The following is a 16,882-nucleotide window of genomic DNA, read 5'->3' as shown; positions in this document are numbered from 1 at the left end:
TCCTTTGAAGCATAAAAGCTAATTTTTATAATGTTCAATCTATCTTTCTTTTGATGTTTGTACTTTTAGAAATAATTCACCACCTGTGTTTGTACACAAAGGGTTTTTTGCAACACACATCATTTGTTGTGTATTATCTATAGCTGCTTCGAGCTACGATGGCAGTTTGGTAGTTGCAAAAGACTATATGGCACCCACAAAGCCTAAAATATTTACTGTCTGGTCTTTTACAGAAAGTTTTCCAGCTCCTTCCTTCACTTGAAGAGGCTGATGCAAGGCAAATGATATCCTTTGTAAGGAAGCAGAATTTTGATTAGGGTAAACTAGGTGCAGAAAATATTTTTATGAAGAGGCTGACAACACAGGGTTATAGCTACACATCAGTGAGGAAAGAAATATAGTATAACATCAGAAACCAGACATAATTTCACTGCCTACAATCCCATCACTAATCAGTGACTTCTGTTCAGAGTACCAAATAAAATACTGAGGTGGGTTTTATTACATAAGGCCTAGTGATGGAAGGTAAGCTAGGAACAGGTTGTAAGATCTGCCTTAAAGGAAGGTGGTCAAAAAGGCACAAAGGTCTTTTTCTGGTACACAGGAAACCTGGAAAATACAATGGAACTTAAGAAAAAATCTGTAATGAGACTTGGAATCTAATAAAAAGAGACACTTGAGAAGTGTTCCCTACTTTTTTTCCTTCAGGCATATGCTGGTATATGTAATTGTGGCGACCCTCTTTAGACAAGTGGAGCTTTAATGTAAACCTGACTTATATCCCTGAGGAAACTGGATGAACTGCTGAACCACCCTGTAACTTATTCTGGGCTTCTCATTTTGTGAATTAATACATTCCCTATTATCTGGGACACATTTAGTTGGGTGGGTATTCTGTTACTTATAGCCCAATACTCTGAGACATTTTCTACTTTGTTAACGAGCACATTACTGAACTGAGCTGCACAGAAATCAGAATGAAATGATTATGAAACCCAATCTGCTAAAAATACTACAGACTGGTTTTTGGTAGTTTGATTTTTTTAATTTTTTGATGTTTATTTTTGAGAGAGAGAGACCGAGAAAGAGACAGAGTGTGAGTGGAGGAGGGGCAGAGTGAGAGGAAGATATAAAAATCTGAAGTAGGCCCCAGGCTTTGAGCTGTGGGGCTCAAACTCAGAAACTGCAAGATCCTGACCTGAACAGAAGCCGGACACTTAACCAACTGAGCCACCCAGGCACCCCTTTAGTAGTTTAATTTTTTTTTTTTTTTTAACTTTAAACAGTATTTTGCAGGCCGCCTGGGTGGCTCAGTCGGTTAAATGTCCAACTTTGGCTCAGGTCATAATCTCTTGGTTCGCGGGTTCGAGTCCCGCGTCAGGCTCTGTGTTGACAGCTAGCTCAGAACCTAGAGCCTGCTTCTGATTCTGTGTCTCCTTCTCTCTCTCTGACCCTCCCCTGCTCATGCTGCCTCTAATAAATAAAACATTTTAAAAAATAAATAAACAGTATTTTGCATTTTATCAAGCACCTTAGTAATTACCTTATCCAATACCCACAAGAACTCTGAATTAGTCTGATGGCCATGTTACAAATATGTATTTATTTGTGTGTGTGTGTGTGTGTGTGTGTGTGTGTATTTATAAATTCAGCATACTCCATTATAGGTCTTCCAATTCTATATCCCAACCATGTTCCACCACTCCATATTGTTTCATAACATGAAATAAATTCATTGAAAGCAACCTAACAACAAAACTGTAACAATATTCTTTCAGTACTTAATTGTCTGACATTATACAACTTTATTCTATGAATGTGACCAGAATGAATAATAAAATGTCCAAATAGCTGCTACCTGTCAAGTTCAAACTGGACAAGCAGAGTGACCAGAAGAAATCTAGCACCTTACAACAGCTCTACTGAAACCTGGGGGGGAGAGGTACATATACACACACAAATTGTATTGTAATTTTTTCCTCCACATGCCTGACTCAATCTATACTATGGAATCTTTAAAGCTATGTCCTTTTTTCTTCATTTTTGTCTCTAACGTTATGTTTGAGATATGCATTGGGCAAACATAAAAGTTTGCTAAATTAAGAAATTAAAGCTCTAGAATGGGAGTCTTACTTTATCAGCTGTTCTAGAATATACTTAGTACAAAAATGTTGTGGTAAATCAACTTAACTAAACAAAACTATTATTTATAAATTGAGTCTCCTTTACGAAAAAGTCTATTTACCACTGAACAAATGGAATAACATTCTCACATACAACTGACAATTTACTCAGATATACAAAAATAACTCTTGAAGCATAAAAGTCCTATAACTTTTGGAATCAGCAGTATCCTTCAGTAGCTTCCCCACTGTGCTAATCCACTTTAGCTTTCTAATTGTTTATTCAAAGGACTTTCAAATACCTCCCTAGACCTAGACAATAAATATAACTAACCCAGCTGCACCTTTGCTACATTCCCAAGCCAGCAAGGAAAGTGTCTACTTACCTATCCATCATTTACACTTTTATTCCATAAGAGATACTACAATGGGAACAGGCTTTACAAAGATGAATAAAAATGCATCCCCTGCTTTAGAGGAGCCCACAGTTTAGGGGAGACATTAAACACAACGAAATATGGCATGTACTGTTACGAAAGTTACTTACAAATGGCCATTAATTGCATGAGAAGTTGGGAAAGTTTTCACCCAATGCCACTAGAACAGGATCTTGATGTTTGCCAGAGAAAAGAGAAGCACAGTGCATATGAAAGAAAAAATATATGCAAAGGCACCAATAAGTATAAAATAAAAAATAAATAAGTAAATAAATAAATAAATGAGGCACTTGAGAATCAAGTAACCTGACTCAGTTACAGCAAAAAAATGGACAGAAACAATGATCAGAAGATGAGTGCCTATGCAAAGGAATTTAAAATTTTAACAGAAGAGGAGGTAGCAGTGACATTCAAATGAGGCAGTGACACTGGATTTCCTTTTCAGAAGAAAAACTCTGGCAGCCTGCTTCAGATCCTGTGTGTCCCTCTCTCTCTGACCCTCCCCTGCTCACGCTGTCTCTCTCTCTCTCAGAAATAAATAAAACATTAAAAAAAAAATTTTTTTTTAAAGAAGAACTCTGGCAGCAACATGATGATAATGAATTAGGAAGAAACTAGAGGCAAGAAAGAGCAAACCATTAAGGCAGCTATGGAAATAGTCCACATGAACTATAAATGAAATCCCAACAATGCCAGGGGCAATGGGAATAAAGAAGCTGATTCAAGAGGCACTGGGGGATTCTAAATGGGAAGACAGGTTTGCTATAACATGATACTTACGTTCCTGAAAAAACCTCATGCTCTTAAAACTACGACTAAAAACAACATGGCTTGGGGCGCCTGGCTGGTTCAGTTATTAGAGCATTTGACTCGATCTCAGAGTCATGAGTTCAAGATGGTGGGCATAAAGCTTACTTAAAATAAACAAATAAATAATAAACAAAATGGCTTAATGAAAACAGAGTTGGAAGCAGACACTAGAAACCTATGCAGTTAGAGTACTAAAAAAAAAAACAACAAAAATCTTAAGAAAGCATACAGATGTGCTAACTAAGAAGTATGGGACCTTTAAAAGGTACAGATAGATGAGGGGTGCCTGCGTGGCTCAGTCAGTTGAGCATCCAATTTCGGCTCAGGTCATGATCTCCTGGTTCATGGATCTGAGCCCCGCATTGGGCTCTGTGTTGACAGCTCAGAGCCTGCCACAGATTCTGTATTTCATTCTCTCTCTGCCCCTCTCCCACTCATGCTCACTCCCATGCTCTTTCTCCAAAAAAATGAATAAACGTTAAAAAAAATTTTAAAGAAATAAATAAAAGGTACAGATGAAAGGAACAGAAGAAAGTGTAATGAAGGAATATTTGAAACTAAGTTATAGAAACAAAAGAAAAATTCTTCCAACATAGATAAATGGCCAAACTGAGTCATGAGGAAGAATGTGGACTGTATGCATAGTATAGAACATTCTTCAGTAGCTAGCTACTTTTAGCTGCGTTAGTGTGTTTTGGATTCAGCTGTCACTACTTGATGGCATTAACATGCTGGAACATTATAAATACAAAGTTTTCATCTTTATCAGTAGTATTATGTGCACTCAGCAGGAATGCCTCAAAAGTCCCTCAAGTAAATAACTGAGCCTCCCATCACCACAGGTCAGGCCACGTGTTTCTATGTTCTACTACTCAGTACAGGCTACAATTGAGAACTGCTTAAGACTTTAGTAGTAAAACGGGGCACCTGGGTGGCTCAGTCAGTTAGGTGCCTGACTTCAGCTCAGATCATGATCTCACGGTTTGTGGGTTCGAGCCCCACGTTGGGCTCTGTGCTGACGGCTAGCTCAGAGGCTAGAGCCTGTTTCACATTCTGTGTGTGTCTCTCTCTCTGACCCGCCCCTGCTCGCGCTCTCTCTCGCTGACCCTCAAAGGTAAATAAAAAACATTTTTAAAATTAAAAAAAAAAAAAAAAAAGATGTTAGTAGTAAAGAGGAGTTGCTGGGGCACCGAGGTGGCTCGGCCAGTTGAGCATCTGACTTGAGCTCAGGTCAGGATCCCGCAGTCTGTGAGTTTGAGCCCTGCATTGGGCTCTGGGCAGACAGCTCAGAGCCTACCTAGAGCCTGCTTTGCATTCTGCGTCTCCCTCTCTCTCTGTACCTTCCCCACTCACACTCTGTCTCTGTCTCTCAAAAATAAGTAAATGTTAAAAAAAAATTTTTTTTAAAGACTTTAGTAGCAAAGGGGAGAAAGGAGGTATGCCAGGTTTCCAGATAGGAGTGAATGAACAGATATTATTTCCAACAAGAAATATTAGGGAATAATGGAAGCACGAATAGGAAGACAATAATGAATGTGGTTTTAGTTATGATGAGTTGAGGTGACTTAACACACTTTATTTAGAATGAATATCCTGTAAGAAGTTAGATCCTCAGACTGGAACAGAAAAGAATGACACAGGCTGATGAAAATATGAATCACTCACACCTAAAAGATGATGAAACTTTGAAAATAAAGAATTTATACATTCAATCGACTCATTCAACAAATATTTATTAAATTCTTATAATATGGAGGAATCTATGCTGGCAGCTGGTATAATATAGGAACGTGGCCGGACCTGCCATGGGAGTGGGTGGCTCAGTCACTTACTTGAGGGACTTTTTGCATTCCAAACATAGCCGATGTAAAAAGCTCTGACAGTAGTAATAAACAGCAGAATAAACCTAACATACAATACTTAATAAAAGGTAACAAAATCAAGTTGCTAGAGTATAGAGAAAAAACAGGAACATGGTGAAAGAAGCAGAGTAAACAATAGGTAGAACCTACAGAGTCCCTGAGCTCGGTTAAGGTTATGTTAATCCTAGGATATGTAGGATTTTAAATGGGAAAGTGATACAATCAATACTCAAGAGGGCCTTGGACCAAACCCAGATGAGACGCTAACAACAAAGATTAAAAATGGTCAGAGATGTAGAACAGCAACTAGCAGAAAATGTCACAGAAGCCAAAAAAGGAAAGAACTCTAAAGAGTTTCCAACAAGTTTCAACATTACAAAGAAGCCAAATACAAAGAAAGAAGAACCAAATACATTTAATGAGTACCAACTGGATTTCCAGACACTCTCTATGGTCACAATTTGAGGTGTTCTTAATTCTCAGTTTTACACTACTAAATAAGGTCAAGAGTTTATTGTATTTGTTCAAGGTCACATAGCTAATAAATGGCAAAACCAGAATCTAAATTCAAATCTTTCTAATTCCAAATCTCATGCTGGTAATTAGATTACTGCCAACATAATAACTTTCAGTGAAATGCAGATACATAATCATTCTAGACCAGTGCTATCAAATAAAAATTTCTGCTCTACAATGACAGAAAGGTTCTATATCTGCACAAATGTAGGAACCACTAGCCACAAGTAGCCACTAATTTGTAATGTAGCTATTGTGACTAAAAAACTGAATTTATAATTTTATTTCATCTTAATTCATTTTAATTTAAAAATTTGAATAGTCACATGTGGCTACTGATTTGGACATCACAGATCTAGACTGCAGTATATTGAAAAACAAAAAAATAAGCAAATAAAGAGTCAAGAAGTATGATGATAGAGAGTGACAGCCAAACAGAAAGGCAGAATATAAGCATTTCCAATTGTTCATAAATTCATTTACTTGAAAGATTATGATGAATTAGTTTAGAATTCATAAAATTTTATTTGTTTGGAAAACAGTTGTAATACAAATAGATTTAAAATCACAGATTTTCCTTATTATCTATTAGCACTTTACTTTCCCAGCATTAATAATTTTTATTAAAGAATGCCTTACAAGTAAATAATATTCCAGGATGCTGGCTTATTGTACACATATAACAGGAGACTGGTTGTGGTAACAGATTCAGGTAGACATGACAAAAAATCAGCCCTAAAACTAGATACATTAAGGATAAATAAAAGGGCTAACAGCTCCATTAAAGCCAACAGTAGGTTGTTATGATTCACTCCCTTGTACCTAGATTTTTAAAATGCATACCTAATTCTCACACACAAATAAAAATATTCAATATTATTTATAAAGGACAAAAAAGACCTGGTTAGAATACAGATAAATTTAATAATGCTACCAAAACAATTCAAAGTATCATCTCACAGAAATGTTTTTTGCAATAGCAATATATCAACACAGTCCTTCTTATACATCTAATAAAGGGCTTTAACTGGCAGAACTTTGAGGAAGAAACTTTTAAGAACATATGGATTGTTGAGTATTCACTGCTAAATTTTAAAAGATTTCCTATAGAAATCTTCATGTGTTTAAAACTTTTTTACAGTGCAAGATTATAAAAACCAAAGACAATCCCAGAAACATATAGTAGTCACATTTCAAAATTTACTCCTGTGCCAGATTTATAGATTAGCTGTCAACTCATAACCACAAAAAGGATCTGGGAGTTCCAGGAGAAAATTCAGAAAAGGAGAGAGTAGATGTGGACTGTTGAAGAAAAAGTTTATTTGGAAGTATAAAAGTGAGCAAGTAATTTTAATCTATCAAACTTGAAATAAAATGGATGCTTTACAGGCTACATTTTGGAGGTCATTTTCTTGTTTTAATTAAAAAAAAAAAAAAAAGATGTTATCCAGGGGCACCTTGGTACCTCAGTTGGTTAAGCATCCAATTCTTGGTTTCAGCTCAGGTCAAGATCTCACAGTACACGAGTTCGAGCCCCACATCAGGCTCTGTGCTGACAGTGTAGTCTGCTTGGGATTCTGTCTCTCTCTGCCCCTCCCCTGCTCACTCTCTCTTACAAATAAATAAACTTAAAAAAAAAAAAAAGGAAAAAAATTGTTATCCATTTAGTTAATGTTTAATAAGGTGAGAAGTAGAAAAAATAATTACAAAAAATGTTCTCGTAAAATATTTTCTCAGGGGGCCTGGCTAGCTCCATCAGTAGAGCGTGTTGCTCTTGATCTCAGGGTTTTGAGTTTAATTCACATTTTGTGTAGAGATTACTTCAAAAAATGTTTTCTCTCAGGGTAACTTGATAAGAGTACTGTCATAGTTCAGAACCTTGTTAGAATACCAACCTCAATCATTACAAAATCACTACCTGATTAAAAATTAAGCTGAACTGTTTTGAGGTCTGTGTTTACAAATGAAATGGTTAAAAAAAACTTTGGAATGAAACTGTAAGGAGTAACTAGAGCATGGTATCGTTAAAATCTCTTTAAATCTGACTTTTGTAGTCTTTTAAACAAAAACTAAATTATGAAATAGTAATAATCCATACACTGCCATAGGTTTTAAAAAAAGGAAGAAAAAATACCAAAAAAACTCCATTTTGGAAAAGTATACAAGAAACTTTTTTTAATGTTTTATTTATTTTTGAGAGAGAGATAGAGACAGCATGAGCACGGGAGGGTCAGAGAGAGAGAGAGTCACAGAATCCGAAGACAGGCTCCAGGCTCTGAGCTAGCTGCCAGCACAGAGCCTGACACAGGGCTGGAACCCACTAACCGTGAGATCATGACCGGAGCCGAAGTCAGACGCTTAACCGCCTGAGCCACCCAGGCGCCCCCAAGTATACAAGAAACTTAACAGTGATTAATACAAGCAAAAGGGATCCCCAGAAAAGGTCACTTGCCATTTATACCTTTCAGTATGATTCAGTATGATTCGAATATACTTTCAGTATGATTCGAATATTTTAGCAAATGTATTAATAGTGTCCTTACAACTTTAAAAAAATTTTAAGAATATCAATATACAACTAGATATAACCCTTACATAAAACCTGAACTCAGAAAAATGGTTCCTTTCAGACCTATGTAATTTCAACAGAAGTTATTAAATCAAAGGCTGACAAGGGCACTGGGTAGCTCAGTCAGTTGGTGAAATAGAGCCCTGCTTTGAGCTCCATGCCTTCAGCACGGATGGAGCCTGCTTGGGATTCTCTCTCCCCTTTCTCTCTGCCCCTACCCTGCTCATGCACTGTCTATCTCTGAAATTAAATAAACAGACTGACAAAGTACTAACCTCTTTTCTTGTTAATACTCCAATCTCCTAGATTCATTCCCTAGGTCACTGACTTACTGGTGCTCTCTCCTGGGTCCACTTACTATTTAATAATATTTACTTAATACCCTATTAACTGCATATCAAATCCCCCCAAATCATTATTATAATCCTTTCCTATACTCCTCACCCTCAATCTCACCATCAGCCTTAATCTCAACTTCAGATGATCTTGCCTCAAACTATCTCAAATTAGTGAGATGATTTAGGTCACGTCAAATGAACTCCATCATTAAAACAAATCTGTTGCCATGGCCTACTCTCCTCACTCTGATTTTTTCCCTTTTCTTTTGATGACCCTCCTTTCTCTCTTTATCCCTCTTCTTTCTGCCATTTTTAGGACTCATTCCATTAATCATCCTTCCTTACAGCTCCCTCACCTGGCTTCTCTTCTAATTCTAAAGAATACCAACATCTACTAGCCTCAACGGAATTCACCCCAACTGTAAACCACTGAAATTAATTTTTGTCCTTCTGTTCATAAAGGTCTCAAGAAAGGAACTAACACTCACTGCCGCCAGTCTCATCAGCACTTACTCCTTTATGCCACTTATTCACTCACATATTCTTTCTTCTAACAATACTTAATATCTGGTATATACCAGGTATTTGTAATATTAACAATGAAAAGACAAAGACAAGGCCTCTGCATTCTTAAGAGTTTACCTTTTCCTACAATCTTATTTTCATTACCTAGGATTTAACTGAAGTTACTATCTTAGAGATTGTGACCTCTATTAACGGTTTTCAATTTTATCTCCTTCTCTCTCATGTTAAAATATGAAAAAAAAAAAAAATCTTGTTGCCAGGTTGCCTGGGTGGCTCAACCGGTTAAGCATTCAACTTCAGCTCAGGTCATGCTTTCACGGTTCAGTCAGTTAGTTCAAGCCCCATGTCGGGCTCTGCGCTGACAACAGCTCAGAGCCTGGAGCCTGTTTCAAATTATGTATCTTCCTCTCTCCTCTACTCCTCCCCAGCTCGTGCTCTCTTAAAAATAAACATTAAAAATCTTATTGCCTAAAGAGAGTCATATTTCCTCCTATCTTCTTGGGGAATCTCAAACGATTAATAATTCCATCTTTTCCCTTTGAATCTTCAAACACACTCCCTCCTTCCAGGCTATTCCTTTTACCCCCAAATAAATTCTTCCTCAAACCTCAACTCTGTAGCTTTTATCTTCTCTCCTTCTAGTCAAAGCTTTAAAGAACAATCTATACTCAAGTGTCTAGCCACCAGTTTACTCCTCACTCACTGCATCCTGGTTTTCCTTGCTACCAGTACAAAATGGTGTTTTCTTGTACTACTGCCAAGATCACAACTCTCCTGATGCCTCTAAAAGACACTTGTAAGTTCTCTTTCCCAATCTTTGCAAAATCTAGGCACTGCTGACTCCTTCAAATCTCACATCACTCTATTAATTTTCCAACTCTCTCTGGCAATTTATTCTCAGATAACCTTCACAGATTCCTCATCCTCTATCTACCTCCTCTTAAATGCAGTGTTCCTTAGGGTTTGCCCTCTTCTCATTTTATATTTTCTCTGTAATTTCATCCAGTCTCATGGCTTCATCTACTATCTAATACACATCCATAGACAATGCTCAAATCTTTAACCCCAGCCCAGATTTCTCTTCTGAGCTCCATATATAGAGCCAATTACCTGCTGGCCATTTCCAACGAGATGACCCATGACTATTTTAAATTCAACATGTCCAAAACAGAAATCATCATCACTCCCTCATATCTCCTTTTCCTATACCTCCTAGGCAGAGAATGTGCATTTCTGACAAGATCCCAGATGATGTTACTGCAGCTAGTTCAAGATCCACATATTGAGAATCACTGCTCTAATGTAGGTTACCCCTTCCTACCTTTAGGATATCAAATTTCTTCTACCCTAGGCCATGATCTCTGTGTAGCAGGCAGTGTTAATGTTTCACAGCACTGTATCCTACTGAACTTAGAATCTTGCAACATAGCATTCCAAGCATTGGTTACCAAATGATGAGAGAACACTAGAGATAAAACAACAGTCATCCCAGCAAACTGGAAGTTTCTTGAGGACAGGACAGCATTTCTCACATATCCTTAGAACTCAATCTTACCCAAGTAGATGCTCAATAAATATGTGCTGAACAGAAATCACTACTATCCAGTCATCCAAGCCAGAAGCCACATTGGGTTCACCCCTTTCCTTCCCCACAATCCAACAGTCACCAAGTCCTATCTTCTGCCTCCTAAAATGTGTCTCATATTTGGTCTCTCCTATTTAAACTGCTCCTACGTTCTTTTTTTGAGTCCTTCTCACATGAATTACTGTAATAATTTAATAATTGGTCCCCATACCTACTATATTCTTTTATCCTATTTTATTATCCAAGTGGCTACCAGACTAGTCTCTCTAAAAAAGTAAGTGAGACCACGTCAATTTCCTGCTTAAAAAGAATAGCTTCCCACTGGCTTTAGGGGGAAAAAAATGTTAACTCCTTCATATGATATGCAAACCCCTCTATGGTCTTGGCTCACTCTACCTGACTACCCTCTTTCTCCTTTCTACCCTAATCCCTCCAATCATGCTAAACTGGCTTGTGTATCTTATGCCTCTACGGCTTTAAACATAATACGCTATCTAGACCCCCTCTCCCATTGGCTAAATATGCATCCTTTTAAGACTATGCTCAGACATCATCTATTCCAGGAAGCTGTCTCTGAGTGACATTCATCTCACTGCCCCATCCTCACCCCAATTTGGATTAAGCCTCTTCTCTCCCATGTATTTTTATTTAAAGAATTTAAAAGTAATCTCTACACCCGGTCTGGAGCTCAAACCACAACCCAGAGATAAAGAGTCACATGCTCTACTGACTGATGAAGCTGGGCACCCCTCCCCTGCTATATACTCTTAAGTACCCCATGTTTAGTTTGTTAATAGCACATGTCACAATGCATAATTGTCTTGTTTATTCCACTTGATTAAGTTCTCTGGAAATTACAATTATGTCTTATGTTTGTACAGCCAGTGTGAGGTATGTTAACAGATACTCAACTAAAATTTAAATAAATACATTCCTTGCTATTCTCTAAATAGTTGCTCTCAAAAGTTAGCATATTTCAGAATTACCTGGAAAAGCTATAAAATCTAGACTGCTTGGCCCCATTCCAAGAGTACTGAATTCAGCTGGTCCAAACTGGGGCCTGACCAATTCCAAGATGATGCTACTGGCCCAAGAACCACATTCTGAATACTAGTGTTCCAAATACATGTTTTCTCTCCCTTTCTCCAAGATTTAAAGAGAATCTTTTCCTTGGTGCCTCCAACTCTGCCTACTCCAATCTTAATAACCTTTTTAATCCCAGCTCAATTGTCACCTCCTTCACAAAACTTTCCCTAATCCAGATGAAACTGATCTTGCTCTTTTCCTCAATTTCTATCAGTCTTTGTATTATTCATATGATAGCCAGAATTAACTTTTCACACCTACTAGCATTTGTATAATGTTCTAGATGAAAATGAAGGCAGGATACCTGCCTTAATCATTTTAATATCCCCAACAACTAAGCACAGTAACCAATGAACATCAGACAAAATTGCCAAGTGTTCGTGATATGAATGAATCCTGTTGCTTCCCCAGACTCTGGGCCCATGGTCAGTCTGACTCACTTAATCCTCCTTGCCCAAGCTGACTTCCTTTACTGCCTCGTACTTTTGCTTGCCTTACTACCTACAACAGATGGTTCGATCTTCCCACACTTGTCTGACCCTTGTACTGCTTTGCCAACTGACCCTTAGCGTCTTTACCTTGCAATCTTCACCTTTTTAATTTTCTCATCCACAGTGGGACATAATGAGCAGAGAAATTTTCTCCTTGTGACTGACATCAATTTTAAATCTGCTGACCATAAGACAGGTTGCTTGCTTTGTTGTTGAAGCAGCCTTTGTCACAGAATCTAAAGCATGTTGTGTGCAACTCTAAGTGAAGGTATCATTGAGAGCAATAAATGTTTTAACTTCTATTTATACACTGTAGAGATGATTTTAATAAGTTTAAAAACACAACAATAGGGGAACCTGGGTGGCTCAGTTGTTTGAGCATCTGACTATTAATATCAGGTCAGGTTGTGATCTCGTGGTAGTTAAGATCAAGCCCCAAGTGGGGCTCTGTGCTGAGCGTGGAACCTGCTTGGGATTCTCTCTCTCCTCCCTCTCTGCCCCTCTACCCTGCTAGTTCTCTCTTTCCCAAATAAATTAACATTTTTTGAAAAAATATAAAAAGGTCTTTTACAAGATTTAAGGTTTCCCTAAGTAACAAAATTTAAAAGAAAAGCCAATTACTTATGCACTGTATTCATGTATGCATCCAAAATAAAATCCTATTTTTAAATTATCCTACGTGCATGGTAAAAACTATTTCTGATACATGAAAAATTAACTAAGTTTCTAAAAATGCCCTTACAAAATTTACTCCTCCAAAAACTTTTCAATCTGAAAAAACCTAAACACTCTCTTTAACGTTTTATTCTTTTTACATTCCTCTGCATGCCATTAACACTGAAGTACTCTAAAATACACATGCCCACTTATAGAAAAAATTATCTATTTATATATTTCAATAAACAAGTATTTATTTTACCAGAGACAACTGACCAGTAAGGTAAAATTCCTAGAAGCACAGTACTCAGGTGTGTGGCTGTGTGCATAAAATCTTCATCCCACCTGGATGCTCACAACAGTTTAAAATTCAAAAAGAGGTAAAGGGAGGGAAAGACTTAACTCTCAGGAAAAAAAAAAGAAAGTACATTTACTGTAGCAACTAAAATAAATACCTGTCAGAAAAGATTGTTGATAGGTTTGATCCAATCTTTTTACTTTCCCCTTACTTGAATTAATCAGTGATATTGGTAAGTTAATTCCTAAATTAAAACCCACTGTGGAAACTGTAAACAGGTTCATGATACTCAGAGTTATAATTAAGTTTTCCAAAGGGAGTGAAAATTTTCAGGATTTTATACTCAATTAACTAGAACAATGAACCAGATCACTCCAAAGCTCAATTTGAGTTAATTAATATCCCATATAGCACAATTCAGCTATAGATATGGTCTTGATACTTTCAAACCAGTGCTACATTCAACAGACCAAAATAATCCTAAAGTTGGGAAGCCACTGTCACAACAAATTAACTAGGTCTTGAAGTGAAATTGAGAGAATGGCAGGGGAAGCCACTGTCACAACAAATTAACTAGGTCTTGAAGTGAAATGGAGAGAATGGTAGAACCAAGAGTAATAAGAAAATAAATACTAAAGAGAAAACTAGACAGAGGAAAATGACCTATAAGAAAACATAAAATAAATCTTAAAATGTTTAAAGATAAGGAAACACTGAGTACCAGAAAAGTAAATTTAAGAGCAAAAAAGGGGGAGAGGAGGTTTCTGAGGAGACACACTACAGAAAAGAAAGAAAAAAAACAAGCAAACTACTTGAAAAACACCTCATTCTGATACATAATACACAAGCAACAAAAAGTTGGATCATTATTTCTTCCAATGTACTGTTTACAAATGGAGGTAAAAAACATTCACTGCAATGGCCAAAGATCTTCACATCCTGACCTTCAAGTAAAGTTATGTACAGGAAAGTGGTATTAAAGCACTGAAGTGCAATTGCTAACTCCAAAAAAACTACGGCAACAAAAAGACCACACTATGAATGGCCTTGATCTAAGCTGCTTTCTGGAGTTTGGGGGCTAAAGTTGTCTCTGAGCTGCCTCCCAAGTTAACAGGGAAAAACTTCCTGTACGTATCAAAATCCCTAATCATTTATTAAGTCTGTTCCTAATCTGGATTTTAAGTACACTGATAAGTGCGCTTAATCTTTTGCCCTGTATTTTAAATAAAAGCTGACTTAACTTGAATTTTCTAGTTTCACTTCGTCCCCTCACAATCACATCAAATTGATTTTACGTTGCAAGCAGCTGAATTTCCCTCTCGACTAATCCACCACTCTATTTTGAAATACTAAATTTCTACATGCGGGGTGAAATACAATACAAGAAATTACCCAACGTCAAACAATCGGTCTAAAGATCTTCTGACAACTGTCTGAGGACTTCTAGAAAAAGTGTAACAACCAAATTCCATGTCTGAAGATCTTACATGGAAAAGCAATGCGCACTTTAACTACTACTACGTAGACGATTCGTGATTGCAAAGAGGAAACTACAGCGGCTACCCGGAGCAAGAGAACCGGTAAGGTAACAGGCTAAAAGGGCGTCGTTGATTTCTTGGCCACGGTGACAGAGGCGGGAGACACACCCCTAGCGTCGGTTTGAAACACTACAGCAATGAATTCTACCTAGGGATTAATGTGAGGGTAAGGAAAGACAAATTTAAATCGCCATGATTCAAAAACCACCACCACGAGAGAGAGACTTAGGAAGGTAACAAAGAAAACGAAAAACCCTGGACAGTAAGGCAGCTTTAAAAACCAGTATCTCCACTGATCGAAGACCGAGTAGGACTACGTTCTCAAGAATACACACCTTGAACCTTTCCGGTTCGCCAGAGCAAAGAGAAAAGCAGCAGCGAAAGGAGCCCCATAAGGTTGCAAACAGCAGCAAAATACTAACAGAAAAGGGGAGAAGTGGCAGATTCCTGCCAAGACTCACTGGTTGAAAATGGAGTGGGAAAAAGAACAGCTCTGGAGAGAAAGTGGGTCTTATATAAAAAGCCATTTACCACATATTATTTCCCCAAGATTCTGGAACATGCCAGAACTTGAAGGAGAGAGTCTGGGGGTGAAGGGGGGGTCTCCACGTGGAGGAGGGTCCTGAGAGAAGTACTGCGGAGCGACTAGGGTCCGGGACCAGGCGGATTGGCAGGGAGGAGGGGGTCCAGGCCCGGGCAGACTCCAGGCGACCGCGGGGGGAGGGGGCGGAGGAACGCCCCGCGGAGACCGGGGGGGGGGGGGGGGNCCGGGACCAGGCGGATTGGCAGGGAGGAGGGGGTCCAGGCCCGGGCAGACTCCAGGCGACCGCGGGGGGAGGGGGCGGAGGAACGCCCCGCGGAGAGGGGGGGGGGGGGGGTGGCCGCGGGGGCTCCGCGGTCCTGTCAAGCAGCCCGTTCACCACCCCCCGCCAGTCGCCAACGCACCAGGGCCCTTATGGGCTCTCTCGGACCCGCCTCATCAACAGCCGGGCCGGGTCTCTCGAATTTTCCACCAGGGGAAGCCGGCCGGGGGCGTCGGGGCTCGCCCCCGCCTCCGTCCCTTGAAGCGGCGAACGGAGGAGGGATGGTGCATTGGGGAAGCAAAGGTCTCACCATTTTGCTGGGCGGTCGGAGGCTGACGCGGGCGGAGAAGACTGTCGGCGTTTAGAAGGGTTCCCGCAGGAAGCGGCGGTGGCCCAGCTGTGCTGGGCTGGGGCGGCTGCGGCCCTCGGGACGCCCGCGGGGGAGGGGGGTGCAGGCTGGGGGAGGGGAAGCGGCGCCGCGGGGCCCGCGCCGGCCGGGTGACTGGGCACGCGGGAGCGGGCGGGGAAGAAGAGAAATTAAGGTCGAGATTCAGAGACAGAGGGAGCGGGGAGGAGAGACGGCGAGAAAGGGGAGAGACAGACAGGCAGAGAGGAGGGGAAGAAGGGGGAGAGGGGGCCAGGCGGCTCAGGGGCTGCAGCCTAATGCTCGCGCCGGAGCCGTGACGGACTCACTGCGGTGGCTCGCGCTGACCCGCAACCCCAAGGCACGAAAAAAGGGGAGGGCGGGAGAGGGAGGGGAAAGCGGAGCGCTGCGGGGCGGAGGGCGGGGGCGCGCGCGGAGCCGGCGACGGGGGCGGGGCTTCCGCGAGCGGCGCACATCCGGGAACCCGCGCGGCGGCTCGGCGGCGGCCGCGGGGTGCTCTGGCGAGCTCTGGTTGGGGAGCGCGGAGCGCGCGACCACGTACTCCCCTCCGCCTACGGCTCTTTGCGTGCGGCGTGGGGGGAGGACGGGGACGGGGGCGCGGACGTCGGTGACGTCGCGTGGCAGAGCCCTTCCTGTCATGTGGCTGGAGGCGGGCTGGTGGGGGGAAGGCTGGGTCGCGAGGAGGAGGAAATGCAAGGGTGCAGTGAGAGGGAGGAAGTGCAAGCGGTGCTCGAGCTCCGGGCGAAGGCGTACTTGGATCTAGGAGTAGGAGACTCGTGGGGGAGGGAGGAGCAGATGAGTGGCCTTAAGGTGTCAGAGCCACCCAGATACTGCACCAAAAAAAAAAAAAGGAGAAAAG

The 16,882-nt window shown here is 40.4% G+C and overlaps 1 protein-coding gene across 1 annotated transcript in view; it reads right to left on the bottom strand.

Moving 5' to 3' along the window:
* PPP3R1 (protein phosphatase 3 regulatory subunit B, alpha) overlaps window positions 1–16,566 on the bottom strand; it is a 66,749-nt gene extending 50,183 nt beyond the window's left edge. Inside the window, exon 1 of the mRNA XM_039239572.1 lies at window positions 15,949–16,566. Within this exon, the coding sequence (XP_039095503.1) occupies window positions 15,949–15,951 (3 nt within the window). The 5' untranslated portion in view covers window positions 15,952–16,566. The remainder of the gene's footprint in view (window positions 1–15,948) is intronic.
* Between the last annotated feature and the right edge of the window lie 316 nt (window positions 16,567–16,882).

Source organism: Hyaena hyaena, unplaced genomic scaffold (assembly GCF_003009895.1).
Source record: "Hyaena hyaena isolate Hyena2069 unplaced genomic scaffold, ASM300989v1 scaffold_158, whole genome shotgun sequence".
Lineage (NCBI taxonomy): Eukaryota > Metazoa > Chordata > Mammalia > Carnivora > Hyaenidae > Hyaena > Hyaena hyaena.
This window is presented reverse-complemented; position numbering and strand designations above follow the sequence as displayed.